The sequence below is a fragment of the Clinocottus analis genome, unplaced genomic scaffold (genome assembly GCF_023055335.1).
Source record: "Clinocottus analis isolate CAN_PGR_092001 unplaced genomic scaffold, fCliAna1.0.p SCAF_9, whole genome shotgun sequence".
NCBI lineage: Eukaryota > Metazoa > Chordata > Actinopteri > Perciformes > Cottidae > Clinocottus > Clinocottus analis.
The window spans coordinates 5473531-5498110 of NW_027176251.1; the positions used below are offsets into that span (position 1 = coordinate 5473531).

The 24580-nt window shown below is 43.0% G+C and overlaps 2 protein-coding genes across 4 annotated transcripts; both read right to left on the reverse strand.

Moving 5' to 3' along the window:
• Positions 1-1905: 1905 nt before the first annotated feature.
• tmem245 (transmembrane protein 245) lies at positions 1906-14836 on the reverse strand. Of its 3 annotated transcripts, none has more exons than XM_068570101.1 (18): positions 14152-14836; positions 12669-12786; positions 11955-12050; positions 11397-11504; positions 10720-10923; positions 10469-10638; positions 9223-9246; positions 7211-7315; positions 7043-7125; positions 6838-6928; positions 6637-6735; positions 6423-6551; positions 5445-5567; positions 4801-4946; positions 4621-4721; positions 4337-4511; positions 3208-3402; positions 1906-3127 (listed from the first exon to the last, which is right to left on the reverse strand). In XM_068570101.1, exons 1-18 carry the CDS (start codon positions 14749-14751, stop codon positions 3079-3081), a joined length of 2616 nt encoding a protein of 871 aa, XP_068426202.1. In that variant the 5' UTR covers positions 14752-14836; the 3' UTR covers positions 1906-3078. The 3 variants fall into 3 exon arrangements, with proteins under 3 accessions (XP_068426202.1, XP_068426203.1, XP_068426204.1); XM_068570102.1 differs by having other exon boundaries at positions 1906-3131; XM_068570103.1 differs by lacking the exon at positions 9223-9246.
• A 677-nt stretch (positions 14837-15513) lies between these two features.
• LOC137781335 (DOMON domain-containing protein FRRS1L) lies at positions 15514-18998 on the reverse strand. The gene is made up of 5 exons (XM_068570038.1): positions 18450-18998; positions 17952-18036; positions 17606-17744; positions 16897-17143; positions 15514-16797 (listed from the first exon to the last, which is right to left on the reverse strand). The coding sequence occupies exons 1-5, from the start codon at positions 18634-18636 to the stop codon at positions 16625-16627; spliced, it is 831 nt and encodes a 276-aa protein (XP_068426139.1). The 5' UTR covers positions 18637-18998; the 3' UTR covers positions 15514-16624.
• Between the last annotated feature and the right edge of the window lie 5582 nt (positions 18999-24580).

Below are 24580 nucleotides of genomic sequence, written 5' to 3' on the forward strand. Positions count from 1 at the left end.
CACGAGGCAATAACTCTAGTGAAATCCTGCATTGTGACACAAACACAAACATGGTCATGGGGTGTGACAACTGTTGCACGAGGCACCAACGGGTGTGAAGAGATCACAATCGCTCTTTCTTCATAAACACACAGTGATTTTTTTTTTTTTTTTTGCAGTACTTATTTCATCCTTTAAGAGTTCAAATTATCGTAGTTTAAATTGTGTCTCTAATTTGGGAACTCAAAGGTCAAAAGGTCAATCTTCCGAGATCCTCTCCTCCTGCTCCTCGATGAAGACAAATACATTGTGTACAGAGTCTTCTTCAAGGAAGCGTCTCACTCTGTTCAGGTTGTGCAAATGAAGCGAGCGGTGTGGATGGTGCCTGAGCTCCGGAAGACTCCCCTCCGGTTCGTGTGCTGCAGACTTCAGAAGAACTGCGTGGAGTCTTTGATCTGAAGAAATGGGTCAACGCCCAATCAGACTGCGGCCCGCAGGGAAGCTGACAAGAAAAGACGGAATATTGAAGCATGTTTGGAGGAAAGAGTGCATTTATGAACGTGGATGTGTGTCCATCTAAGTTCGTTGTTTCATTTTGTTACTGATCGTTGTTGGTGAAATCAGATTTATATTATAGAAATGATAGAGCTGCGCTTAATTCAATGAAGGCCCTTTTTTTTTCAACTGGTAAAATTTTTGGTCAGATTAATTGAAAGTCTTAAAGAAATTAGTGAGTCTTTGACGGTGGAAAAAGGTATTTTTTGAACGTTAAAATCCCCTTTGCCTATGTCCGTGCTGTATTATCTGTGTGAAGTCAACAGTCTTTGATTCAGCATCAGGTGTGATGAGGCATTTCATGCATTCATTCTTTTTTTCAATTATATGCAATACATCACATCTGAACCAAACCAAATAAAAATAACAGGAATGAAGAACCTCACGAGAAACCTTCTTTATTTTTAGTTTCTACACTATAAATAATAAATGTCCTACATTTCCTGTTTTCCCACAATCAGCACTGTCACTGTTTAGCGATCAAAAAGACAGAAAATAATGCACTTCATGGCAAAATGAGATGGCTCCTGTAACAATATCTGAAATACTACAAATGTGAATATCATGTTCATGATGCGTTTGCTGGTTCGTTTGCTGGAGGCTTCAGAGACGCCGGCACGGCTTTACCAGCAGCTGCACTGTAGCTTTCCATGGATTTGATATTTATTCGGTCCATCTGTCCAAAGCTTCGCTGACACGTTGACAATCTGTAAAGACTTCACAGACCAGAAGACGCCGTCTGACTAAACTCACACAAACACAGAAGGAAGTTTTAACTTTGATTTTTCCAGGGAGAGTTGGGTTTTGGTTTGTGTTCACACTGAAATCCTCCACTTCTCTGAAGGGGCTGCTGGTTAAAAGGACATTTCACCAAATAGCGTTCCTCTGGGCAGCGGCCACATAGTTCATCAACTGGAACCAGAACGCTGAACAATATTCTGCACCAGGATGAAAATATGTCGCGTTCAAGCAGCGCTTGTTTTTTTTAATTTTCCATATTGTGAACTTTTTATGCAATACTGACTTTTTCATCATACTATTCTATGCATTTCTACTTCGTCTTTCAATCAATATTTATTGCAATACTAACTTAACTATTTTCTAGCTAAATTATATTGCACCAATACAGCAGTCGAAGTACTCATCACTAAGACGTTTAGTTGTGGTATCTTAAATCAATGTGTAGTAAGTTTAAGTGTTTCGTTGATGTAAAACTCAGTTCAAACTCAAAGTGGCAGTGAGGTCTTGTATAGAAAGGGTTTTAAAAAGTGTTGGAAATGTATTTCTCCATTATTAATGCATATGCTTTGTCCTATACCCATCAATATATAAAATAGTTCAAATGTGCAATAAGAATCCCAAAAAGCTACGACAGTTTAAATGATCATGTTTATTGTGTCAGTGAATATCCGTTCATTTAAAATAAATAGCAACGGTACCAAGTGTCAACTACAGTAATTTAGTTAAACATGAAAAACCAAACCCAGAACATATCATAGCCCCACAATGAGCTAACACAGTAGCCATGTGTTGCATTATATACACACACACACACAATTCATCTGCACAGCTCGATATGAACAATTCAACGGCTGTTAACTTCATACTCTCTAGAAAAGTACTTTTAAGTATCGAGCACAGGAGTGGATGATATGCAGACATTTTACATAACCGATTCGAGATGTGTGAGGTTTAAAACCATGATGACGTCACCCCACCTGATAGGGGTGACAATCACCAATCTCAAAAGTGCTCACAGAAATACTCAGTAGAACATGTCAACATCAACTCATTCTCAGTGTAAACGTGCTTCATAACTGATGGCTCAGCGAAGCGTTTAAAAAAATGAAAAGGTAATCCTTTTCCTACCACTAAAACGTGAATAACGCATTAAGTTAAACTAAAAAAAAAACAGTCAACAACTGCTTCTTTTGAGCCAAGCGTGAGGTAGGGAAAACAAAATATTGCACAACCACATACTGTAGCTTAAAGCACAGCTGGGGTGTGGGAGGTGGAAATCAAGGGAAAACTGTATGCATGTATGCATGTATGTATGCATGTATGTATGCATGTATGTATGCATCTATGCATGTATGTATGTCATCTTAAGATTCACCACAAACCGCACAGCCATTTTAGGAATCTCTAAACATTAAAAAATCAATTCAGGCACTGGAGTTGCGAGCGATAAAGTGCTTAGCGTCAACATCTTGGTCATTCATAGTCAAAGTGCCCAACGTAACATCATTGGTCCAAGTTATCAGGGATCAGGATGATCGCTTGCATCCGTCATTTTAGGGTCTTTAATGAAAGCGGCTGGTGCCGTGTTGCTCAGAGAATCCGCTCTGGCAGGCGTACAGCATCACGGGGCGGGGAGGGGGGGGAGGGACCAGCCGTTACGCCGCCATCTCTTCTTGGTCGGGTCGGACCTCTGTCGAGCCGGGTGGCGCTGGATGAGGCTTCGGGAGTGAGGGGAGCGCTTCCCCCGCGAGCAAACGGCCAATAAGCCAGGTGACACTCCACAAGGACGCACCCTCCTGGCTCTCACTCCTCACTCTTTTTCAGGACAGTGGGGGTGGAGTCTGTGACCGTCCTGACTGGGACAAGCAATCATGTTACAGTTCGGTTGAACGTGATCGGCTCTTTGAATGCGTTCAGATTGTATACCCCTACCTGATTTGGTTGAGCGGCCAGTTGGAATGCACCGGTGTCGGCGCTGCGGAGCTGGGGCTCATCAGCATGGCACTGTAGATGTTGGCTGCCACCACCAGGATGCAGAGGAGAATGGGCCCGATGATGGCGCCCTCCAGACCCAGATAGTATGCTCCACCTGCCACTGCCAGACCCGTCAGATACGGGTGTCCACCCCTGGGACAAGGACACAAAAACACAGATCAACACAAAGAAATACCGAGAAAAGTACATATTGGAAGTCACATATCTAATATGCATCATGATGTTTGTTTGGCAGTGCAACTGCGATCAGGGACACGTTTCAAACCTCCCAGTGATGATGTATTCATTGAACTGTTAGCTGCCATGACGCTATGTATTAGTGAATGGTAAAAACTTCAATATGACTTGAGTCTAAAAACGTTTTGTGTGCTTTTAGGTATTGAAAAATGCACAAATAAATGTCAATAAACAGAACTTTGATTAAAAAAATATGAATAACAAATCTTTAACATGGATTTCAACACTATCCAAATAGATTTTCAGCACACGCTGAAAGGACAGAATCAAAACCATAAATGCAAAGCATGCTTTTGAAAATACTAAATTATGTGCAATTACAATCTACGGGACTGTAATGAGAAAATCAACAAAGTCTTCAAAAAAATAAGTCCTTTTACATAATATCTGTCTTTATTTTTTTCCCCCCATACATTTGGGTTTCCCCTTACCTTCAGCCTGATCTTAACTTGTCTTCTTTGTGACACCTAAGCATAACTTAAATGAAGTCCTGACCATGTATGCCGGCGCTGCAGGAAACATTCACAGACGTGGACGCGTGCCTGAGCTGCCAGTAACAGCCGTCATGAGCATTATCCGTCTGGTGTCGTTTTCATTAGGTCTACATCAAACAAACTACTAACTGGTCATTAGTAGTAACTCCTAAAACTGACCGAGGCAAATAAACACACTTAATTTTACCAACACTATGGTTTCCTTTAAAAAGACACATTTGGGTTCTAACCAGGCGGTTGATTTGTTGAAATGTGATGGTTTAGTTGAGTCAACGGGATGAGGGGAAACTCAAACATCAAACCAACAAGCTGGTAACAGCGTATCGCATACCTACCCTGATATGTCGGAGTAGATAGCTGTATCTACAAAGTACGTTGGGAGCAGATGGCAGATCAGCAGCAGCAGGGCCTTGACGCCTTCGCCCTGCGCCAACCACAGGTCGCACACTGCCGGCACTGCGGCCCAGTACGTCCCCAGGAACGGCACGGCGCCCAGGATGGCCGCCAGAGCTTCAGGCCAAGGGAGAAGGAGGATTCCAGTGAGTGAGAAAACACTGAACAGGGCTTGGCACGTGCAGGTAAAGTGGCGACATCGGCTGCTGCGAACACGCCGACTCACCAGAAGGAATGAAGACGATGTTGATGCCGAACATGGTGTGAGTGAGCCAAGTGTAGAGGCCGTAGAAGCCAGCCATTTTCAGAGAGGCGTCAAACACGCCTCTTCAAGACAAACACGCACACACAACGTCAAAGATAATCTCCTAGAGATTGTCAAGATACTTTTTGTGTGTGCGATTACCTGATGGCCTCTTCTACAGACTGGCCTATGATATTTGAGGAAGGTCCAGGTTGGGAGAGGGGGGTCAAGCTGATCACCCACTTAACAGGTTTGTAGTATTCACCGCTGGAGCTCAACAGGTAGAAGAGAGTAGTCAGGAAAATCACCTGCGTAGAAAAACAGCATAAATATGAGCATGTTTGCCTTCGCAAAAACATGCAGATAGTTCTCTCGTACACGTGGACCGTGTACTTTACCACCTGAAGCATAATAATATTTGTCTTATATAGATGTATTGAGGTTCAGTATCTGTTACAAACGCTTCCATTAGGATGTCACTAGATCTCCAAGTGAGAATTAAGGCATGAATATCATTATTTTACCTGCGCTGTCCAGACCATGAGCACATAATTCTTAAATAAATAAACATGCATACAAATGTATGTGATGGCTACAATGAAATGCCCCCCACCAACCACAAGAAGACTGTGCTAACACCTGGGCAAATAAAAGACAGGAATATTGTTTCATCCCTGATATTTTGTATTTTAGGAAATCTTTTATTAGATCAGCTGTGTGTGTTACTCGTGTTTGCTCGAAAAGAATGAACATGCAGTAAGTGTAATCTGAAATCTGAGTGCGAGAGATGGTTTAGCGTTTCGTACCAGACTCAGGACAAAGTTGAGCAGAGCCGTGCCGCTGTGGAACAAGACGGTGAGCAGCGTTGTGGTGGTGGAGATGAGGAGGCCCACATTTCTACTCATTACCACCCACAAAGACTCCAGGATCTTCAAAACAAGAGGAAACAGTAGCAGCGTTACGCACAGGAGAACTATAAACCCCTCTGAGTTAGGAATACCTCACCCGGTAATATTAAATATGTATAGATTCTGTGTCGACGCTTACGCTCATATTGTTATCTATCGTGTGTACGGAAGATGTTGAGGTTATTCGGGGTGAGAAAGACATCATGCAGCGGTAGTTGCGCCTGTGAAATGTCGGGTTCTCGAGGGAAGATAGTCACACGACTTCGCACTTCAACACCCACTCCTGTTTATCAGTATATTTATATGAGGGAAGCAGACCGGCCGGTTCCACGTTACAGTCTTGTGAGAAAAGAGGAGGAAACAGGATTCTCTTAGACAGATTACAGCCCATTAAATGCATCTTTGCTTGTGACATGTTCATGACTGAAAACCTGCGTGTTAAGGAGCCGAACTTCCGGCTGTTTGGGGTGTTTTAGGGACGGTCAACCTGCGTGTTGATTGGACGACGCCCTGCTATCGTGATTGCTGCGCTTGTCAGTTGTGATCAGAGAAAAGGAATTAAGAGAACGAGAGAAGTTGTCAAACTGAATTCTTCCGGAGGCTACAGCGGGCATCCAATAAATATTAGACGCCAACACAACGATTTATGAACGGCAGTTGTCGTTACGCAGATAGTAGACCAACCAGGGTCACATTTAATCAAAATCCAGTCACTGATTCATGGAAATATAATATTTGATACAAAGCACAAACAAATGCCGGAGCAGCGGTATTTGTCTTTAGGCTAACTGTAAACAAGTTGTGGTCACAAATGATGATGGTCCGACAGATCCTTGAAAGCAAAAATATATGCAGAAGATGGTGTGTCATACGTACAGACAGCAGAGTCTCAATATTTTCCTGCAGAAAGGAGGCGACGTCCTTCCACTCAAGGATTTCTCCTAGCCAGCTGTTTCCTCTCTGAACCATCTTGTGACCGCGGGGCCGTCCGGAGTGGGTCGTGTTCTGGGAAATGCATGGAATATTATGCGTTTTTAAAAAAAGGATAGATTTATCCCAGATATTAAGAAGTTAAATTGACTTGACTGACCTTCACAAACCAGGAGTGGTACAATCTGTCCCACAGCTCCAAAACCTGTTTCTCAATCACGGCGGTGTTGTTCACCTTGTCCCCTAACATCTTATGGAGCTGCACAAATAGATGAATGAATGAAAGGCTAAACTATTGGGGGGGGGTTTCTTCTATATTTCAAATCAGAAAATTCAACATTCAGGCAATTATTATGCTTACCTTTTGTGTTATCCATTCTCTACCGTGTTGATGCACATTAGTAGCAGCTGAATTAAGCGCTTTCTGCACCACACGAGCCTCTGGAAGCCAACTAGAGGAAGACGATGTCAGAAGAAGATGATTAGAAATTACAAACTCCAAACACAAAAGCGAAAGATACAATATATATATATATATATTTTTTAAAAAGGAGTAAATGTCGTACTTGGCCCATTCCGGGTGGTTAGACACGGTCTCATTGATGAGGTTACTGGTTACGTCGATGATGTGAACACTTTCATGGTGAACCTAGAAAGATAGAAGTCACTTTGTCGTTGTCCGCGCCTCTTAAATGCAGTGGAGGAATTCAAAAAGGGAACAAAAACAGTAGTACCATGGAGGTGAGCAGCAGAGCCATGAGCAGGGTCCCCGTGACCAGGAGGAAGATGATGAAGATGCTGATGATTTTATCCAGCGAGCGCTCCAACCACACGATCATCTACGCCCGTACAGAGGACACGGACAGGGAGATGTAGAAGAAAGGGAGGGGGAGAAGTAGAAACAAAGTGAGCAGAATTCAGAAAAGGTTGAAAACACACAGTGATCAGACACATGGAGAAACCTGCGTCCTTCCCACGAGGTGAAGCCATTTTGAACCTAAAAGCTGCCCTCTTGGGCCCTGAGAAAAGCAAGGTAGTCGACTGAGTGAGCCAGGATACGTGTACCTGCATGCACAGATCCTTGCACATGAAAACATGCAAGTGAAAAGTGTTCTGAATGCTTGACATTCCTGTCAGTATCTTCCGTTTAAAGAAAATTATCGTTAAAATGAATTCTGTTAAGAAAAAGGTGGTGAAATTCTTAACTCAGGTTTCTCAATGCTCCAAAACTGCATCCACAGCCAGATTATCACAGCATCAGTCTCTGTTTGTATGCATGTGTGTGTTAATGTCACACAAGCCATGAGCTGATATCAAGTTACTGGATACAATGGCAAGTTACTGTTAGTGGACACCCCTCCCCCGTAAGGCTACTTCCTTATGATTTGTCATTATATTGATGGTGAAATGATATGGCAGCAACGGTCCTACTGCATTGCAGCGGTTAATATTGAACTTTTTCTCTTACCATCTATAAGAATGCAGCCTTACTTTACAGATGACACCTGGCAGGTTAACGGATGTGGATGAACTCGAGTAAATCAAACGTAATGCAACACAAGATCACGGATGCAATTTCAGAGAGGCCACACAAGCAGCACATTCGTAATGCAGAGAGGAACCTTACAAACAATGAAAAAGTAAATATTTAACATTCCAAAACAGTGTATTCAGAAACCTCAACATTGCACCAAGATGACACGTCTCAATAAAAACACTCTAGTTTTGAGGCACAACCCAAAGACAATAAAAGAGTTAAAACGGTCTGACGAGTCTTTCCTGCATACTCAACACTGAGCTCTTTCTGGAGAGCATCCGTCTTCTAAGTCAACAATGCTATCAATGCTTCTCACTATCAAAAGCCAGCATTCAAGATCTGCACATAATTAAACCTTTAGAGAAAGCAAACAATAAATAATAACACAGCTCATGAAAAGACCACAACCAACATCAATATTTACTTTGAATGCACACAGAACCCGTGTTAGTCACATACATTTCTTGTTGGTTTGAGATTTGTTCTTCTGAAGAAAAATATATAAATCTACTGCCAACCCGATCCTTTAAAAAACATTTTTAAAATTTGCAAAACACTCCCTTTGTCCTTTAGCACTGAAGCGACTAATATGTTACTAAATACAAACAGTTCAGGCATCAAATAATAGCACAACACAGATGAGTAAAGCTATTTTTAACCCACAAACTGTTAGGGGTTTCCATTGTTTTGTCCATCCCCACTCCCTCCCATAAAATCTCCTGAGTAACAAAATCTCTCCACAGGTTTCATGGACAGAGTTTCGTCCTAATCTCTATTAAAAATATATATATACACATATCAGGCTTCTGAGCGAATATATATTCAGATTCAGAAACGCTCTCTCTCTCCACATCATCTCTACATCAGTCGTCTCTCCATGCAGCCCCAACACGCTCAAGCAAAACCGGCTAGTTAAACCACAGCAGCGAAGGTACGAACAAGGCAGCGGGACCAGAGAGTCCCGCCTCCCCGGCCGTAGCTTCCTGTATAATACAAGCATGACCCAAGAAAGCAGGGAGCGGACAGACGTATAGACAGCATGAAGGGGGGGGGCGTGGCAGTGGATGAGTAAAGCGCCAGTCCAAGCTTGTGTTCACGCCTTTGCACACATCCACACATGTACACAAGTATGTTTCCTTTTCCTTTTTCTCTCGCTTTCTCTCATGCACACTGTCAGTCTCTCAGCAATCTGCTCCTCGAAATCATTACCTGCTTGTTAAGCCAAGGCCAGAGCTTGGGGAGAAGACAAAGAGACATCGGGAAGATTATTTTTGGAAAGACCTGTGCAGCATTTATCACATGTACCCATGCGACAAGAACGCCACCTCTTTGGGTACAGGCAGCGAGGGATCAGGAAGTGGGCCGTGGCCGGCAGGAATTAACGACAGTGTTTGAGTGTGGACTTGCAGTGGGATGCAAATTGTTGGGATTATAAAAACACACAACATAACTACATCCAGAAAACATCAGGAGAAAGACATCTTTGAATGTAAAATGTGTCACTTGTGGCTCATATTTGTTGAATATGTTGGCCTACTTACACATTAAGCAGGCAAGGATCAAAATTGACATTTATTTGGAGTATTTTGGTAATATCTGGTTCTAAATCCTCCATTGTGTTCACCAGCCAACCTGCTACCTTCGTCTGTGCCGTCTGATGCTGAACAGGAAGTGTACGGTAGGGTGTTGGTTTATCAGAGCTGCATGACGCATCTGGACCAAAACAATGAGCCCATAGAAAACAGAGGGGATCTGATACACAATTAATTTACTTTAATACATTTTTTTATGGAAAAATATTGTTGATTGGTGCATCTGCTTCATTGTCTGATTTGACTAAATCTAAGAATTAAGAAGTATCTAAAAAAACAAGAACAAAAGTATACCATGGTGCAAATGAATACCAAAATAGGTTTTGATCCCTAAAATGCATTTAAATGTTGTTTACTGTTTGCCATTTTGTTTCTTGTGTGTGTCCAAAATCTGAATAATATATTATTTAATTTTTTAAAGAAGATGATTACATATACATAAGATGCCCTTCTGCACTCATGTGCTGAAATCCTGAGTGATAGGTGAGTCAGAAAAAGCACTATTGTGACAAAAAAGGAGAAGATCCCACGCAATGACCAAAAGCAATCTGACCTTTGTCCTAGTTACAAACTTTAGACAATGTAGTGAACAATTCAATACCCCTACACAGTATTTTAACTATTTCAATACTGGTATTTGAACTGCAGGAAACAGTAGCCAAACAGTGCTCAATAGCCATGGATGGCCCTTAAATGTGGACAGCGAGGAATATACTATATCAACACAAAATAATATCTAAAAGGGTGTTCAAGTGAAACAGAAAAGGTGTGTGTGCCTGGATGAGGATGTGTGAAATCAAAGAAAGAGGAAATAAAGACAGCGCCTTAAGCGGCGGCACCTGGCGGTCAGTCAGAGACGCTACCTTCGTGTCGATACGCAGCAGGAACTGAGCCAAGCCTTTGATTGGTCCAGGCAGCAGGGCCTCCTCTCGCTCACGTCCAAGCTTCTCCACCACCGCCCACCACGAGGTGAGAGTGCCCTCTGCAAAGTCCTTCAGGCCAAAGTGAACCACCAGCTTCTTCAGCACCCACACTAAAGGATAAATGCAACAGTCTGCGTACAGTAGAGCAAGTCACGTGAAGGGGCGTGTGCATGCGTGTGTGTTTGTGTTACCAGCCACAGGGATAGGCAGCAGTTGTAGGATCCAGAGGTTGAGCCAGATCTGAACCAGTACAATGGCCCAGACCAGGAGAATAAAGTAGATATCACTGGCTCTTTTGGAGGTTTTCTCTTTCTGGAAGAGGCCGCCTGGTAACGAACGAAAGCCGCGAGGGAGCCCGGGCGTGGAGGAAAGGGGGCCCACAGACTGCACACCACCTTGGAAGAGAAAACGGAGTTGGCACAGAGGAAGCATGTAGAGGAAGAAAAAGAAAGAAGCAAAGAACAACAATTTGTCGTTCAAGCGCAGACCGCTGGTGAAGCTAAAGCAGAAGTGTCTTGAGCTGCAGTTCCTCTCATGGCTTCACAAAGCAGGGTCAGAAAAATGTTGACTGTATTTTCATAGAGAAGCATTTTTAATCCGTACAGTCATTCGCAGATAAATGCCTATTAAAGATGACACTGCCTAACAGTCCTCGTCTTTGCATCAAAGACTATTACACAGCTTTGTTGAATACTTGATTCGGTTCGTTCAATTGCAGTATTTTATGATACGTTATTTCTTTACAGCAGACTGCTGCTACGTATGACATTTTGTATTAATGACATTACCTCTTATACTACAGCATACACACATTATCTACAACAAAACTGCCTCTCTAATACACCACGTTGGAAGTGAGCTCTCTTACCTGTCGTAGAGTTTTCACTTAGCTCAGTTTTCATCTGGAGGTTGCTACAAGAGATTGCCATGTAAATAGTGTTAGCGGCGAAAGACAACACCTGCCCTGACAGCTCTCCTGGGAAAGAAGAGAGACAGACACCATGAACACAAAGAGGCAGAGCATAACATAACACAGTGCTTATAGTGTGTTTGTCTTTCCTTGACTTTGAAAGAAATCATTTGACATTTTGGTAACTGGTTTGGCTTATTGCGGAGAGTTAGATTGAAGATTGATACCACCCTCATGTCTGCAAACTAAATGTGAAGCTCCAGCCAGTTAGCTTAGCATATAAATGAGGTGCAACAGGTAGCTGAGCTCTCTCCAAAAGGTAACAAAGTCCACCTGCTATACCTGCGCCTCTATAGATCACAATTGAACACACTATTTGTATGTTTCAGTCAGACAAAAAACATTTATCACTCCTTTTATTTACTATAGTTATGAATGCCAAGTTGACGGAGCACAGAGGCTCCTCACTGTGGTACGTCTAAATGTGTGTGTGTGTGTGTGTCCATAAATCTTCACCTTTGGCAGGATCAGGTGGTTTCTCTTGGGAGCCCACGATGAGGAGTATAACCACAATCACAAATATGGGCACTCTCCACGAGCCGGTCAGAGAGACTAAAAACAGAAGCAGAAATCAGGCTGGTAACTGTGTATTTTATCACTATTCTGGAGAAACATGCTGCTGGCAAAAATAGTAACCCTTGTGTCAGCTGACACGCATACAATCGTAAATAATAATGTTGGCCACCGTATGGTATTGATTATATGAAACCGTATGGTATTGTTTATATAAAAGACACATGCCATACATAGAACATTGTGTCGGATTTGCGCACACAGTCATGTGAAAAACCTTCTCGCTCTCCTCAAGAGAAGAGCTACTTCCTCACAGCGCACAGTCACATTTAACATTTCACTCTTGAAGGTCAACATCTCTTTCCGACACGCCTTGAGTGTGCTAAAAATACTGGAGACTTTATCATCTTACTATGCAACTATGCACGAGCTCGGATTAATAGACTTCACTTTTATCTCACTTTTGGAAAAACAGTGTTTTGCTTTACTTTCTTAAGCCTTCTGTAACTTCTACCTGCCAAGTAGGCAACGTTTGAAAAAAAATTAAAAAAATTAAAAAAAAGGTAATTTGAATAAAAGTTTGGAATGACAACCAACATGTCAAGGCAGACTCTCTGGGATTCCCCCCTCGCCCTCCCCTTCTCTCCTCACACTCACCAATGTAGAAGAGAAAAATGGCCCAGACAGGAAGAGCCAGAGCCCTAAGGTACTGCTCAGTGTGGGGCCTCCACTTGAAACAAACCACCAACAAGTAGCCGAACACCACAGTGCACACCTGAGAGGAAACAAGAGGCAAAATATACAAAATAGAGAGGATGTTACAGGGTACCATCAGACCAAAAGGTAAAAGTAACTTTTGCTCCATCGATGAGTCTGTTGTTTCAATTTGGTCAGTGTTTATAATCTATACTCGGAAAGAAGTCTCAATAACACATAATTCAGAGGCGGTGTTTGAGTCAATCATTTAGTTATCATTGTACCTCAATGAAGGTGTCCACATTAAAGACTGAGAATAATTTAATTTGAAACTAAGACAGTGAGTTATCAAAGGTTTTTTTGTCCGAAACTGTTGCACACTTAAAGAAACATTCAAAAGGCCTTAAAGTGATCAATATGTACTTTCTAGACTTCCCCCTTGCTGGGAAAAGCATGAAATGTGATGCCCCAGCCTGTAATCAGCTGATCACAAAAGGTCATAGCTGGTTCCAATACACACAAAGACGTCTTTCGATGTAATTTAATATAGAGTCTTCAACCCTATTTTTGGACAAGGGCCCTGTGTCAGTTTACCTCAGCATTTAGAGAAAGGACAGGCTGTCTGGGGAGGAACATTTAATACAATTTGTATCTAGTCAAAGCGTAGCTGGACTCAGACCCCTGCAGCTGTTTACAATTAACAAGGTATTGATCGATCAGATCCTGAAACTGCAGGAAATGTGATTAGCTGGGATACAAGTTTAGGCATATGTTCCAACTAAAATAGATACGTGGAATAACCCATGATGAGACACTTTGAAGGAAATGCAATTCAAACTATTTGCAGCATTCTGCAATGCTTTCAATTTAGTGTCATTAGTGATCGACTATTGATAATCGTTCATTAAATTATGTCAACCTTCAACAATGAAACTAAACCGTAACGATTATGAGCATGTTGTAATTAAACTAGGACAACTAGTTTAAGTAGGGCTGCAAATAACAATTACTAGTAGCATTTACTCCACACATTAGGTCTCAGATAATCATTTAGTCCATGTCCGATAATAGTGAAAACAAATATCACAATTCCAAAATAATTTACTATAAAAGAAGGCCTAGAGAACCAGTGGATGTTCACACTGGAGAAGCTGGAACCAGAGCAGAACATATATGGATAAATCAAGCATCAAACTAGTTTTTTTTTTGTTCCCTCTATGAACTAATCAATTAGTTATATTAGTTGTCTTCGTCTGAAGTTGACAGAAAACACGAGACAGCATCAGTTGGAAACAATATTAGTAAAACATAATAAACATATAATAGTGTGAAATAGAGCAGCACCCGGAGCTGTACGCTGCAGCTTGACCTCGTCCACCCACGCGGGATGACAACAGAGGGTCTTGTTGTCATCCGGGGATGTGACCACTGTCCACTCACTCACCCACGCCGTGTGGAAGCAGTCCAGCGCGGCCCCGACGACGCCACAGACGTGCCCGAGGAGCACCTGCATGCCGACGACGCTCCAGAACAGGTACAGGAAGTAGACCAGCGGCGCCCCGGCCCCGATCACCAGCAGCACCGTGAGCCTCTGGAGCACCAGCCGGCCCATCGCCTCCACCCCGTGGTTCACGCACCACACGGGGATCAGCAGGGTCCCCACCAGGATGGGCGTCCCGGTCTCCTGCAGGCCGCTGAGCCACGAGCGGCCGAGCCGGGCCAGGGAGTGCTTGAAGGGGTGCAGGAAGGTCCCGCAGAGCACCGCCCAGAGCAGCGGGCGGAGAAAGGCCTCCAGGATGAAGTAGACCAGGACAGAAGCTCCGCAGCAGATAGCCACGAAGATCATCGCCCCCGTGTTGTAGAAGGCCTGTTTGATGTTTTTATCAAACTTCAGGGAGGACGGCTGGGTTAACAGTTGGCTCACCATCCCGACGGCCGGCTGGACGCTCTCGGAGAAAAAGACAGAGTACGGCCGCCCAATGAGAGGGCTCTCCGGGGGGGAGACAGCGGCAGGCTCCGGCGCCGAGTCCTCCTCGTCTGCCATATTCCCTGAATTCGCCGCGGTAGTCTACCCGAGGGAGCGTTTCTTCTTCTTCTTCTTTGGCCGCGAATGGCGGTTGGCGCTGAAAACAGCTTTCGGGCGCATTACCGCCGCCCACTAATCCGGAGTGTGGAATTAGGATCAGGATCTATATTCTATTATATACTCATCTGGAGTGTGGAATCAGGATCTATATTCTCTCTAATCTTACAACTATAATGATTGTGGTTAATTTTATTCAATCATCAATTATATATATATATATATATATATATATATATATATATATATATATATATATATATATATATATATATATATATATATTAATAAGGAACCAAATAAAGAATATATAAACAATTAAACTAAAATAAATAATTTTTCCATTTTTCGAAACGTATGATTACAGACATGTTTTGATTATAACAATAATATTTCTTTATTACACTTGCTGTTGATGCGTGCGCTAAGGAAACAAGCCCATTACGTGTTGAATATGTTATAAAATCTAGATTTTATTCATTTACTAATAAACATATGGAATTTTTTTTCTCCAAATTACTCCAAAAAAGGTTTCTATTGAAGCCATGCCCAAAATAAATATTGCTAAAATAAAAACTTTTGTTTTCATCTGTTTTGTTTATCTTTATTTCTTTGAGTTGTCACTAATCGTTTTCTACCTCAGATGTTTTCACTAAAATCAAAGGATTCATGTTGCTAAAGTCGTTGCGTTTTCATACATAAATAAAGCTTACATGATATCAGTGTCATCAATGGTCCTTTGGTCCTAAATATATTATCATATAATAATTCGATTAAAATAATGTCTTATGCCTTTTACCGTTTGACTGACAAAGCTGTCTGTTCATGCACAATATCAGTTTTACCGTATGTGTATTGTATTGTTATTTCAACACAGTTTTATTAATAATATACACAACCATGGCAGATTATTTCAAAAGGCTACAATAACAGCCTGGGGGAGAAGGGGATTAGTCCATGTCCAAGAAACTCTTCAATCCACAGTTTGCTTCCGTTTTGTGTTATTGCTTGCAACAGTAAGTCATTAGCAGCCTCTCTGTCTTTGAAACAGTCACAGTGTCACTAATACACAAACCACAGCAGACACTCTGCTTGAGAAAGGGTGAAGCTTGAAAGGAAACTATAGAAAGGTTGAGCCAAACATAAGAAAAAGTTTATGAAAATGTTTTACATGGTAAACACATACTGGAGGCAGTACCTAAAACCTTGGAAACTATATTTTGTGATAGGTCCTGTACAAACAGCAAACAATACATGTTTTTTTCTTTTTTTTGCGAAGCATGACATCCATATAAAGAGGGTAAAAGGACAGGAAGAGTTTGTGCAAACGGCTACTAGCTGCTTGTTTTCTTGTGTCTGCAGAAAACCTCTGTGTTTTAGCCAACTGCAACATATGACACTGTCTTCTCATCATCGATGAACAGCGGGAATTCAAAAATAATTTCCCATTGCATGCAGTATTTCGAAGACTTGTGAGATTTATTCATTGTCATGTGTAGTTCTCATATTTTTTTAATACTTGGAAGTTATCATTAATTATACAGAAAATAACTGGCCTATTTTCAATATAACACTACTCTCTAACCAGATCTCGTGTTTTGTACTGACACCAGTACACGACACCTCTACAATATAGGTTAAATAATGTGTCAATCTCTTCTTTTTGAATTCAGAGTAATGCTATAACATGAGTAATACACTCTGTATTGTGTTTAATATCTAATAATGTCTCTTTGCACAAAGTGCATCCTTGAATGTGGCACCAGACAACTTATTTATTGCTGCATAATCTTCTCTTCCCTCTTCTCTCCACTATGTGGTCTGCTGTGCCTCATTATGGCGTTCCCATTAGTAAGTAGAAGGTCAGGGCTACTATGAGCAGTAAGCAGAGGGGAGAGTTGAAGGTCTGGTAGGCCGTAGAAGGCATGAAGATGTCCTCGTACTTATAGATGCTGATCATGTGGTCACTGACAGGCGGATTGTCGATGTCGTGTCTCGTGATGGAACCTGTTGGAAAAGGCGAGACAATGTAAAATGTGATCAAAGATAAAAAGAAAAAGAAAAGCACAAAGACAGGTGACTTCATGCTAAAGCTTGATCAATCACCTTGTATTGCCGGTCCCCATGCGAACAGGTAATACCATGACAGGTGTAAGTCCACAAGTGTTTCCTCTCTGGGGACATATAAAGGCCGTTTAAACCGGCAGGTCACCCGGTTGTTCTCGAAAATGCCCTCTTCGTCTCTCGCAGGGTTCCTTTTTATTTCCTTGGCCCACTGGCCGACGTTGTAGAAGTGATGAATCCGTACACGTCCGTTGTCGTCATGGACACAGCCCATGACATCGTCTCCTCCCTATGGACAGAGGAAGGAATGAAAAGTGTGATTACGAAATGCTATATATGGACAAAAGGTTGAATTCTGAAACAAAATGTCAATAAAGTTATTGGGACAGATACTACTATTGCTCATGCTTATGCAGTAAGCCCCAGACTGTATCAAGGTTTTTACCTTCAGGCCAAACAATATGAATGAAATAATCACGTAAACAATGACCAATATCATTTGTTATAAAGGCCATTTTTGTTTAGTGAATCATTTGGTTTCAGTTTCAGCTCTTAGAAATATGCATCATTTGCACCACATCCATGCATTTGATTACAGACTTTGGACCATGAATGTGGCCTGATGCAACATATCTCATTTAAATAAGTTGTGCTAGAAAATAACACAAAAACTATGTGTGTCATACTGCCCCAAACAGTCTCAACAGCTAGTTGTTGTTGTTGTTGTTGTTGTTGTTGTGCAGCTGCTCACCATTTTCTTGTCTGAGGAGAAGCCTACGGCCACCCAGCCGTCTGTGTCTGAACTCATCTCATACTCCACGTCTGTCCCGATGCGGCGATAACTCAGGAAGTAGTCACACGTTTCTGCATCACACCCTGGCTTCCCGTATCTGTACATGGACAAATGCATATGTTCACTTTGAAGGCATCAGGGTTGTTTCACTCAGTTTTCAGAGAATAAATAGACGTCCATGTTCATCTCCAGCTTTAGGAAGTCAAGCCACAGCATCTCAGATAAAGCTGCCTCTGGGGTTACACCTGCACCACAGCTCTGTTCAGAAAGGGAGAGCTGGCAACAATATGCATCCTTCTCTAACCTTATGCAGCCTTTGGTAACTCCACAGTCCACGACTTTAATCTTGGCAAAGGGATCCACTGGTGGGGCGGTGGGGAAAGGATAACCTGCAAAGGGCAAAGTCAGCACTCTGTTGGTTGCACACAAAAACAACAGATTTTTTTTGTTTTCAAGACAGTCAAAGGGCCAACAAGGGGGAGGAGGCCACTGTTTGTGTGTGCGAGAGAGAGAGAGAGAGAGAGAGAGAGAGAGAGAGAGAGAGAGAGAGAGAGAGAGAGAGAGAGAGAGAGAGAGAGGGGGGGGGGGGGGGTAGCACCACGGGGGAGCTGGCCTGAGTGCTGAAAGGCCTGGCACAGTGCAGGTTGGATGCAAAACAAAAATCAGCAGCACGTGATCAGTTTCTGTTTACAGTCCTTGTTTAATGTTTTGTTAAACATGCCAGAAGTGTGTCTTTTACGCGCGTGCCATGTAAAGCAAACCCACCGACTGTAAATCGCAGTGCAACGCTTTAGATCCTTACCGTCATCGGACAGATACCTGGACTCCAGAAACTCGGAGGCAAAGGTGCCGTAGGAGTCCTTGTGAGGCTCCTGGTGCCCCGGCTCTCCGTGCTCCCCGTGGCCGGCCCGGAGTGCTCCCTCGTCGGTGGGGCTCGGCGCGACCCCCGACCATCCCATCTGGATCAGCAGCACCAACAGGAAAACCATGGCCGGATGGCGTCAACGGAGAAGCGATACGAAAAACGATTAAACCAATTTGCAATCAAATCGGATCCTCGTTATTGTTTGAATTTCGCTATCTTCGCAGGTACCCATCGCAGCGTCACCAAAAGCATCCCCGCATCCCAATTGCCTGTTCGGCTGTTTATTCGCAGGTTAGTGGGGGGGGGGATTCAGCGTCGATGACCATGTGATTACGAGGCTAATCTAATCCTGAATTGCCCGTTATTGTAATCGTACCAGCTAATTTATCTACACGCCCGTAATCCTCTTTGAAATCCAAATCTAGATGTCTCGTAGTGCTCATTAATCTTCGCATATTTTTCAGTTGGAGTATTGGCTGGATGAATGGTTTCGCCCGGCCTCCCTCTCTTCTGCCTCCTCAGTCAATCACAGTGGCAGCCAATGAGGAGACGCTACGTGCTATTATCAGGATCAATCAATTGGGGATTACGCCAGTAATAAAAAGGGTATTTCACACACAATCTTTCAGGGATGTGGAGCATATGGATCGCATCCCATACGGCTCCAAAAGCCAGGTCACAGATAAGCAGAGAGCAGGAATGGGCTTAAAGGAAAATCAAAAAAGACAAATTGGTTGGAAATAAAATAATTGGTTGGGATTTTAGTCCAGACTTTAAGATACTAAACAGAAAGTTTATGAATAACTTGTGTATCTATGAAGTCGGTTGTTTGTGCATTTTCTATCAGTTTCATCTGTCAATTGGCCTATAATGTTTTAAATCGGCGAGGAATTACATTCTTCCGGATAAATGTTTTTTTTATATACAAGTAGCTCTATTATTTGCTTTAAAATACTGCTATGAGCATATAAAACACCCACCATGTTTTAATTGCTATTGCTTTGTTAAACTATCTTTATTTCCTGCTGAATTATCTTGAATGAAAACGTCCCAGACTGATATTATGTGTATTTGCAAAACCAAATCTAGCGCTGAATAGAAAGCCTTGTTTCTTCAATATTGTGCAGCTCAGTGTTTAATTTAAGTATTTCGTTCACACGGTCCCTCTGTGTGTCTCATTCTAACTGCTAAGGGGACTCTGAGTAGAGGTGACCTTCAGGTGTACCCATACCGGTCGAATATGCATTTTACATCAACAAACATGATCTAACCGTCCTCACTCACATCCTCCAACTGTACCTCCATCCTGTCTTTCTTAGTGGTGGTACACAGTCCTGCCACTTGATGGTGATATAAAGCCACGGTTTGAACATCGCGTTCAGGTCGGCTTGAGAAATATCGTCTGAGGCTATTACCTATCATTTTTTACATTTCACTTTCCAACTAATACAGAGCAATATCTTGCTCAAACCTTGAAGTGTTGTAGTTTACAAATAGAAGTTTTCATCATCTATGTTATTTTACCTGCAGTGAAGGACAAATGACAAAAAAAACACTTTATCAATATAGTTGGAAGGACTTCAGTCACTCCAGTGTGCTTGTGTGCTTGTTACTGCTCATAGCCTGATATATTATGAGAGTACTGAATCCATAGTTCAGAAGAAATCTAAAGAATAAGAAGCATCTGTAGCCAATGATCATACTGCTTTGTGTTGTAGAAATACATATTACAGAATACAAATGCTTCTAATTAATGAGGACACATAAGAGAGACAGTGAAGTAACTGTTTTTACACTTGCTCCATGTCTAGTCATCATCATTCTCACATTGCTTCAATGCTTAATGTCATGAGTCAGTATGTTTAGTTCTCAGAACAGTGAAAGGAATCAGCATCATAATCTGTTATAATCATATAAGCAAGATACTTGTAAATAAATGTACATAAATACAATATTTCATTGGTTTTGTAACAAATTGTGCAGACAGATAATCATATTTAAAGTATTGTCACACAACATTATTCACAAATTCACGAATTAGGCTGTGAAACTTTGCTGTTGATGTCTGTATCCTGTAGGTGATGCTGGTGTTACACAATCTGAACCAGACTAAACATGGAAATAGACAAACATGTAAATAGACTGTCAGAGGGATTAAAGGCTGACTGACATCTACAATCACACACACAGCCACACACACATTATTGAATGTAAATGTTTTTTAAACATCTGAACTCATGAAGTCTGATTAATGTTTTTAAAATATTACAACACCTTCAACAATTTTGACCTATGGCATGTTATCACGGTTTTACTTTGAGTTTCCAAATATGTTGTAGCACGCCTTTATGCATGCATGTGTGTGTGTGTGTGTGTGTGTGTGTGTGTGTGTGTACATCCACTCGTGCATGTAAAACATGTGTTTTTTAATAATTTATCATACTTGCACACACGCATGTTTGTACATACAAGAGTGAGTGACCTTTAACCCTTCCTCTCTCCCCACCGTCTTCCTCTGCGTAAACAAATCAACCTGATCAATCGCTCCTCTTGTTCTCGAGCCGCCCAATTATCCCTCGTTTATCCTCCTATTATTCCCCCCCCCACTCCCCCCTCCACACACACACACTCCTATCCTCTCCTCTCTTTCTCTCTCTCCTTCCCAATTACAATTCTATGTGGGGGCAATGCTTGCTTGGTAATGAGGGACTCCTGGGCGTAGCAATCTTAACTTAATAGCCTTAAAGGGCCACTCATTAACACAAACACTCACTCTGTCTCACACACACACACACACACACACACACACACACACACACACACACACACACACACACACACACACACCTATCCACGCACATCTGTCCCGGCACATCATGCCACAGAGAGAGATGGAGTGACAGAAAGCGTGAGTAATGTACATTAAGAAGTATAGGAGATAGTGAAGGAGAGAATGAGCCAGGAGAGAAGGGAATGGTCGGAGAGAAGCGATGAGGAGAGGGTGAGGAGGGGAGGTGGCGTGGTCTGCTAAATGTCAGCGGTGTGTCTCCTGGGCCAGAGAGACGAGTTAGTGACAGGAGAACAATGGCCTCTGGATCCATTCAGAAACACGGCTGCTATGAGTGCATGCCTGGATCTGACTTCTGCTTAGCCATCAACCGGCGATCATAAAGGCAGAGCTAAACACATACGCGCACATAAACATTACATTTCATTTAGCTGACGCTTTGATCCAAAGCGACTTATGCCACACACACACAAATAAAAAAAAAAAGCAATGCATAGCTGGCACACTTTCACCCACACCCACAATTGTATATCCAGATACACAAGGTAAGCCCTGGATGTAAAGGAAGATCAGCAGCGATGTGGTTGGCTTAGCAAGGGCTGTCAGTCAATAACAGCCCCTGCAGACTGTAAAGACCGGTCCATCGAGCAAACATCCTGCATACTCATATGTAATGTGTCACTGCTTCTTCTCTTCCCTCTGTCACCTTAAAGGATAAAGCCGGCGAGATTCAATATGTCTCTTATTGTGAACAAATTCTATAAAATGACCAAAACCAACGATGAATTGCTACAGATTATTCCTCCGTGCCCTGCCGGTTGCTGTTACAATGTCTGCATGAGTGGCATGTCAAAGAGTGCGGCGTTCCTTCTTCCACATGAACGCGTCAATTACGAATACAATATCTTCAAATATCAATTCATGAATTGTACGTATTAAGTTTACTTTGCTTTGCTCTGTGACTTCATTATAATGTTAAGAACTGGAGCAGTCCCACATACTAGAAATAAGCAATATATTGTACAACTTTAGCCTCATGCTTTAATCATAGTCTGCCTCCTCTTTGCCTCTGTATCTCCAGGAGATAAAATATCTCATATTTCCTCATTCCTTGTGTTATGGCTAATACTGCATGTGTAGTAGAATTGCAGAAGGTTCATTGTATTGCCCTGTGGAGCTGCAGATATAAACCCGTAGGTGTTGTCTTATTTTGGCATCTAAACTCCGTGTTGGATACCTCTCACCTCATTATCTATTGGAGAGTGGCTAGATCACTTATCGACTCGGCCCTTCCTATAACGGCAAGCTATTACCTCTGTCTCTAACTCTCTCACACACACAAACAGTCATAAAGCAGGCCTGTGATCTAGCTGCAGGCCTCCACACCCTCAGGGCTTCATTTAGGAGTTGTCAGAAATCACTTTACTCACAGAGGACAATAAACACTATTGGCATGCTCTTCTGTCTGCAGTGCAATTGCACCTCCACCCCACAAAGACACTACAAAGACATGCATCCTCACTGATGTATGCTTATTTCATTTCTTGGGTAGTTCTCTGTAAGAATGGGATATGAACAAACGCATGTCTGTCTTTGTCTTATTTGCACATGTCGTCTGGTGTCTGTTGGGGTCTCCGTGTGTACCGAAGGTTAAATGCTTCCATTGTGCTGATGAAATGTTTGCTTTAGAGATAAGGCGCCACAGATGAGACATCGATCAGCACTCATTAAACACCTGCAACTGTGTTTACACACATTCACACGCACGAACCCGGCCACATGACCACGTACAACAAAATATTGAAGCTTTGAGTGTGTTTGATTTCATCCCAGCCCCTCGTACATTGCTCTCCTGCCATGTGAGTGACTCTAAAAGCTTGTATTGACAGCTGACTTAAAATGCTTGTTGTCAGTAGACTTATCCATTAAGCTGTGACACTACTCTCGCTCCATACACACACACACGCAGACTGGCCAGGGCCTTAAGCAGTGATTATGGTGTTGGGCAGTGGGAGCTGGGGGCCGCACCGTCATTAGCCTGGTTAATCAGAGCCTTGCTCCAGGTTAAGCTCCGCAGCCTCAAGAGATGGGCTGATGAGCTGAGAGCCGTGTCCAGCCTGCAGTTCTTGGGCCTGGGCTCCAGCGGCTCCCCTGGCCCCTGCCTGCTCTCGCCAGTAATCTATAACTCTCCCCTGAAGCAGCGAGCGGAGGCTCAGCCTCCTGGACAACACTGACACACGATGCATGGTAATGAGACACACGGAATGACACACTGTCACACACACACACACACACCTGTTCGCACCCACACTTCCCACTGACGCGGTGTGAGGCGATCGTCACTGAGTTTCTATGAGTTTGCTCTGGCTGGCTTCCAAGAGAAGTGCTCAATAGCGCTCCTAAAAACAAGCGAGTCCCTCTGTGTTTTAACAGTTAGCGGTGACCTTGACTTAATGACCGATGTGATTCGACATCTAAATGCTAGACCCTTGTCCATGGAGCGCAATAATAACCAGCTCAGCAGAATGAGTGTATAATGACCACAGGGACTGTTGGGGTTTCCAACAGAAACTACCCAAACACATACACACTCACACACCGACACATTCCCGTGGGGCAACAAGGGTCTAGGCGCAGCAGGGACCCTTCAGAGAGGGGGGGGGGGGGGGGGGGCATCAGAACCAGGGCTCCCATTGGCTAGCCTCCTCGATCCAAGCGTCCCCTGTGAGCTCATTAGCCCCAATCATAACCACTTTCCTATGTCTACTTTACATGCTCCATCCATCCCCACCCTGCCACACACAAATTACACTCTCCATCAGGATCGGTGTGTGACTGCAGGAGTGCACGTGTGTTTAAAGGACAAGGAAGGTCGGAGATCCCCGTGAGCCCCCAACATTTCCCGGTGGACTCTGCAGAGAAAAGTGGGCGGACGGGGGGTGGGGGGTGGGGGGGGGGGGTGGCATGAGAGGAGACAACCAGGGGTGAAATGTAGAGAAGGAGGTTAAGAAGTATGTTCTCAAGTGATGGAGTGGAGGACCATGGTTTCAGTGTGGGGCCCCTGCACTGCTCTTTTGTGCTGTCTGACCCAGATGGGCGGCGAGGAAGAAAAAGAGTAAGGAGGAGGAGGCAGTGAGAGAAAAAGAAAAAGGCTTTTAAAAAATGAGTGTATACTGCAGACACAGGAAGGACCCTAGAGAACCACAGAATGGGATGAGACAACAAAGAGCCCCATCATCAGTTTAGTGAATGGATCTGTCCATCTATCCCTTTTATCTCC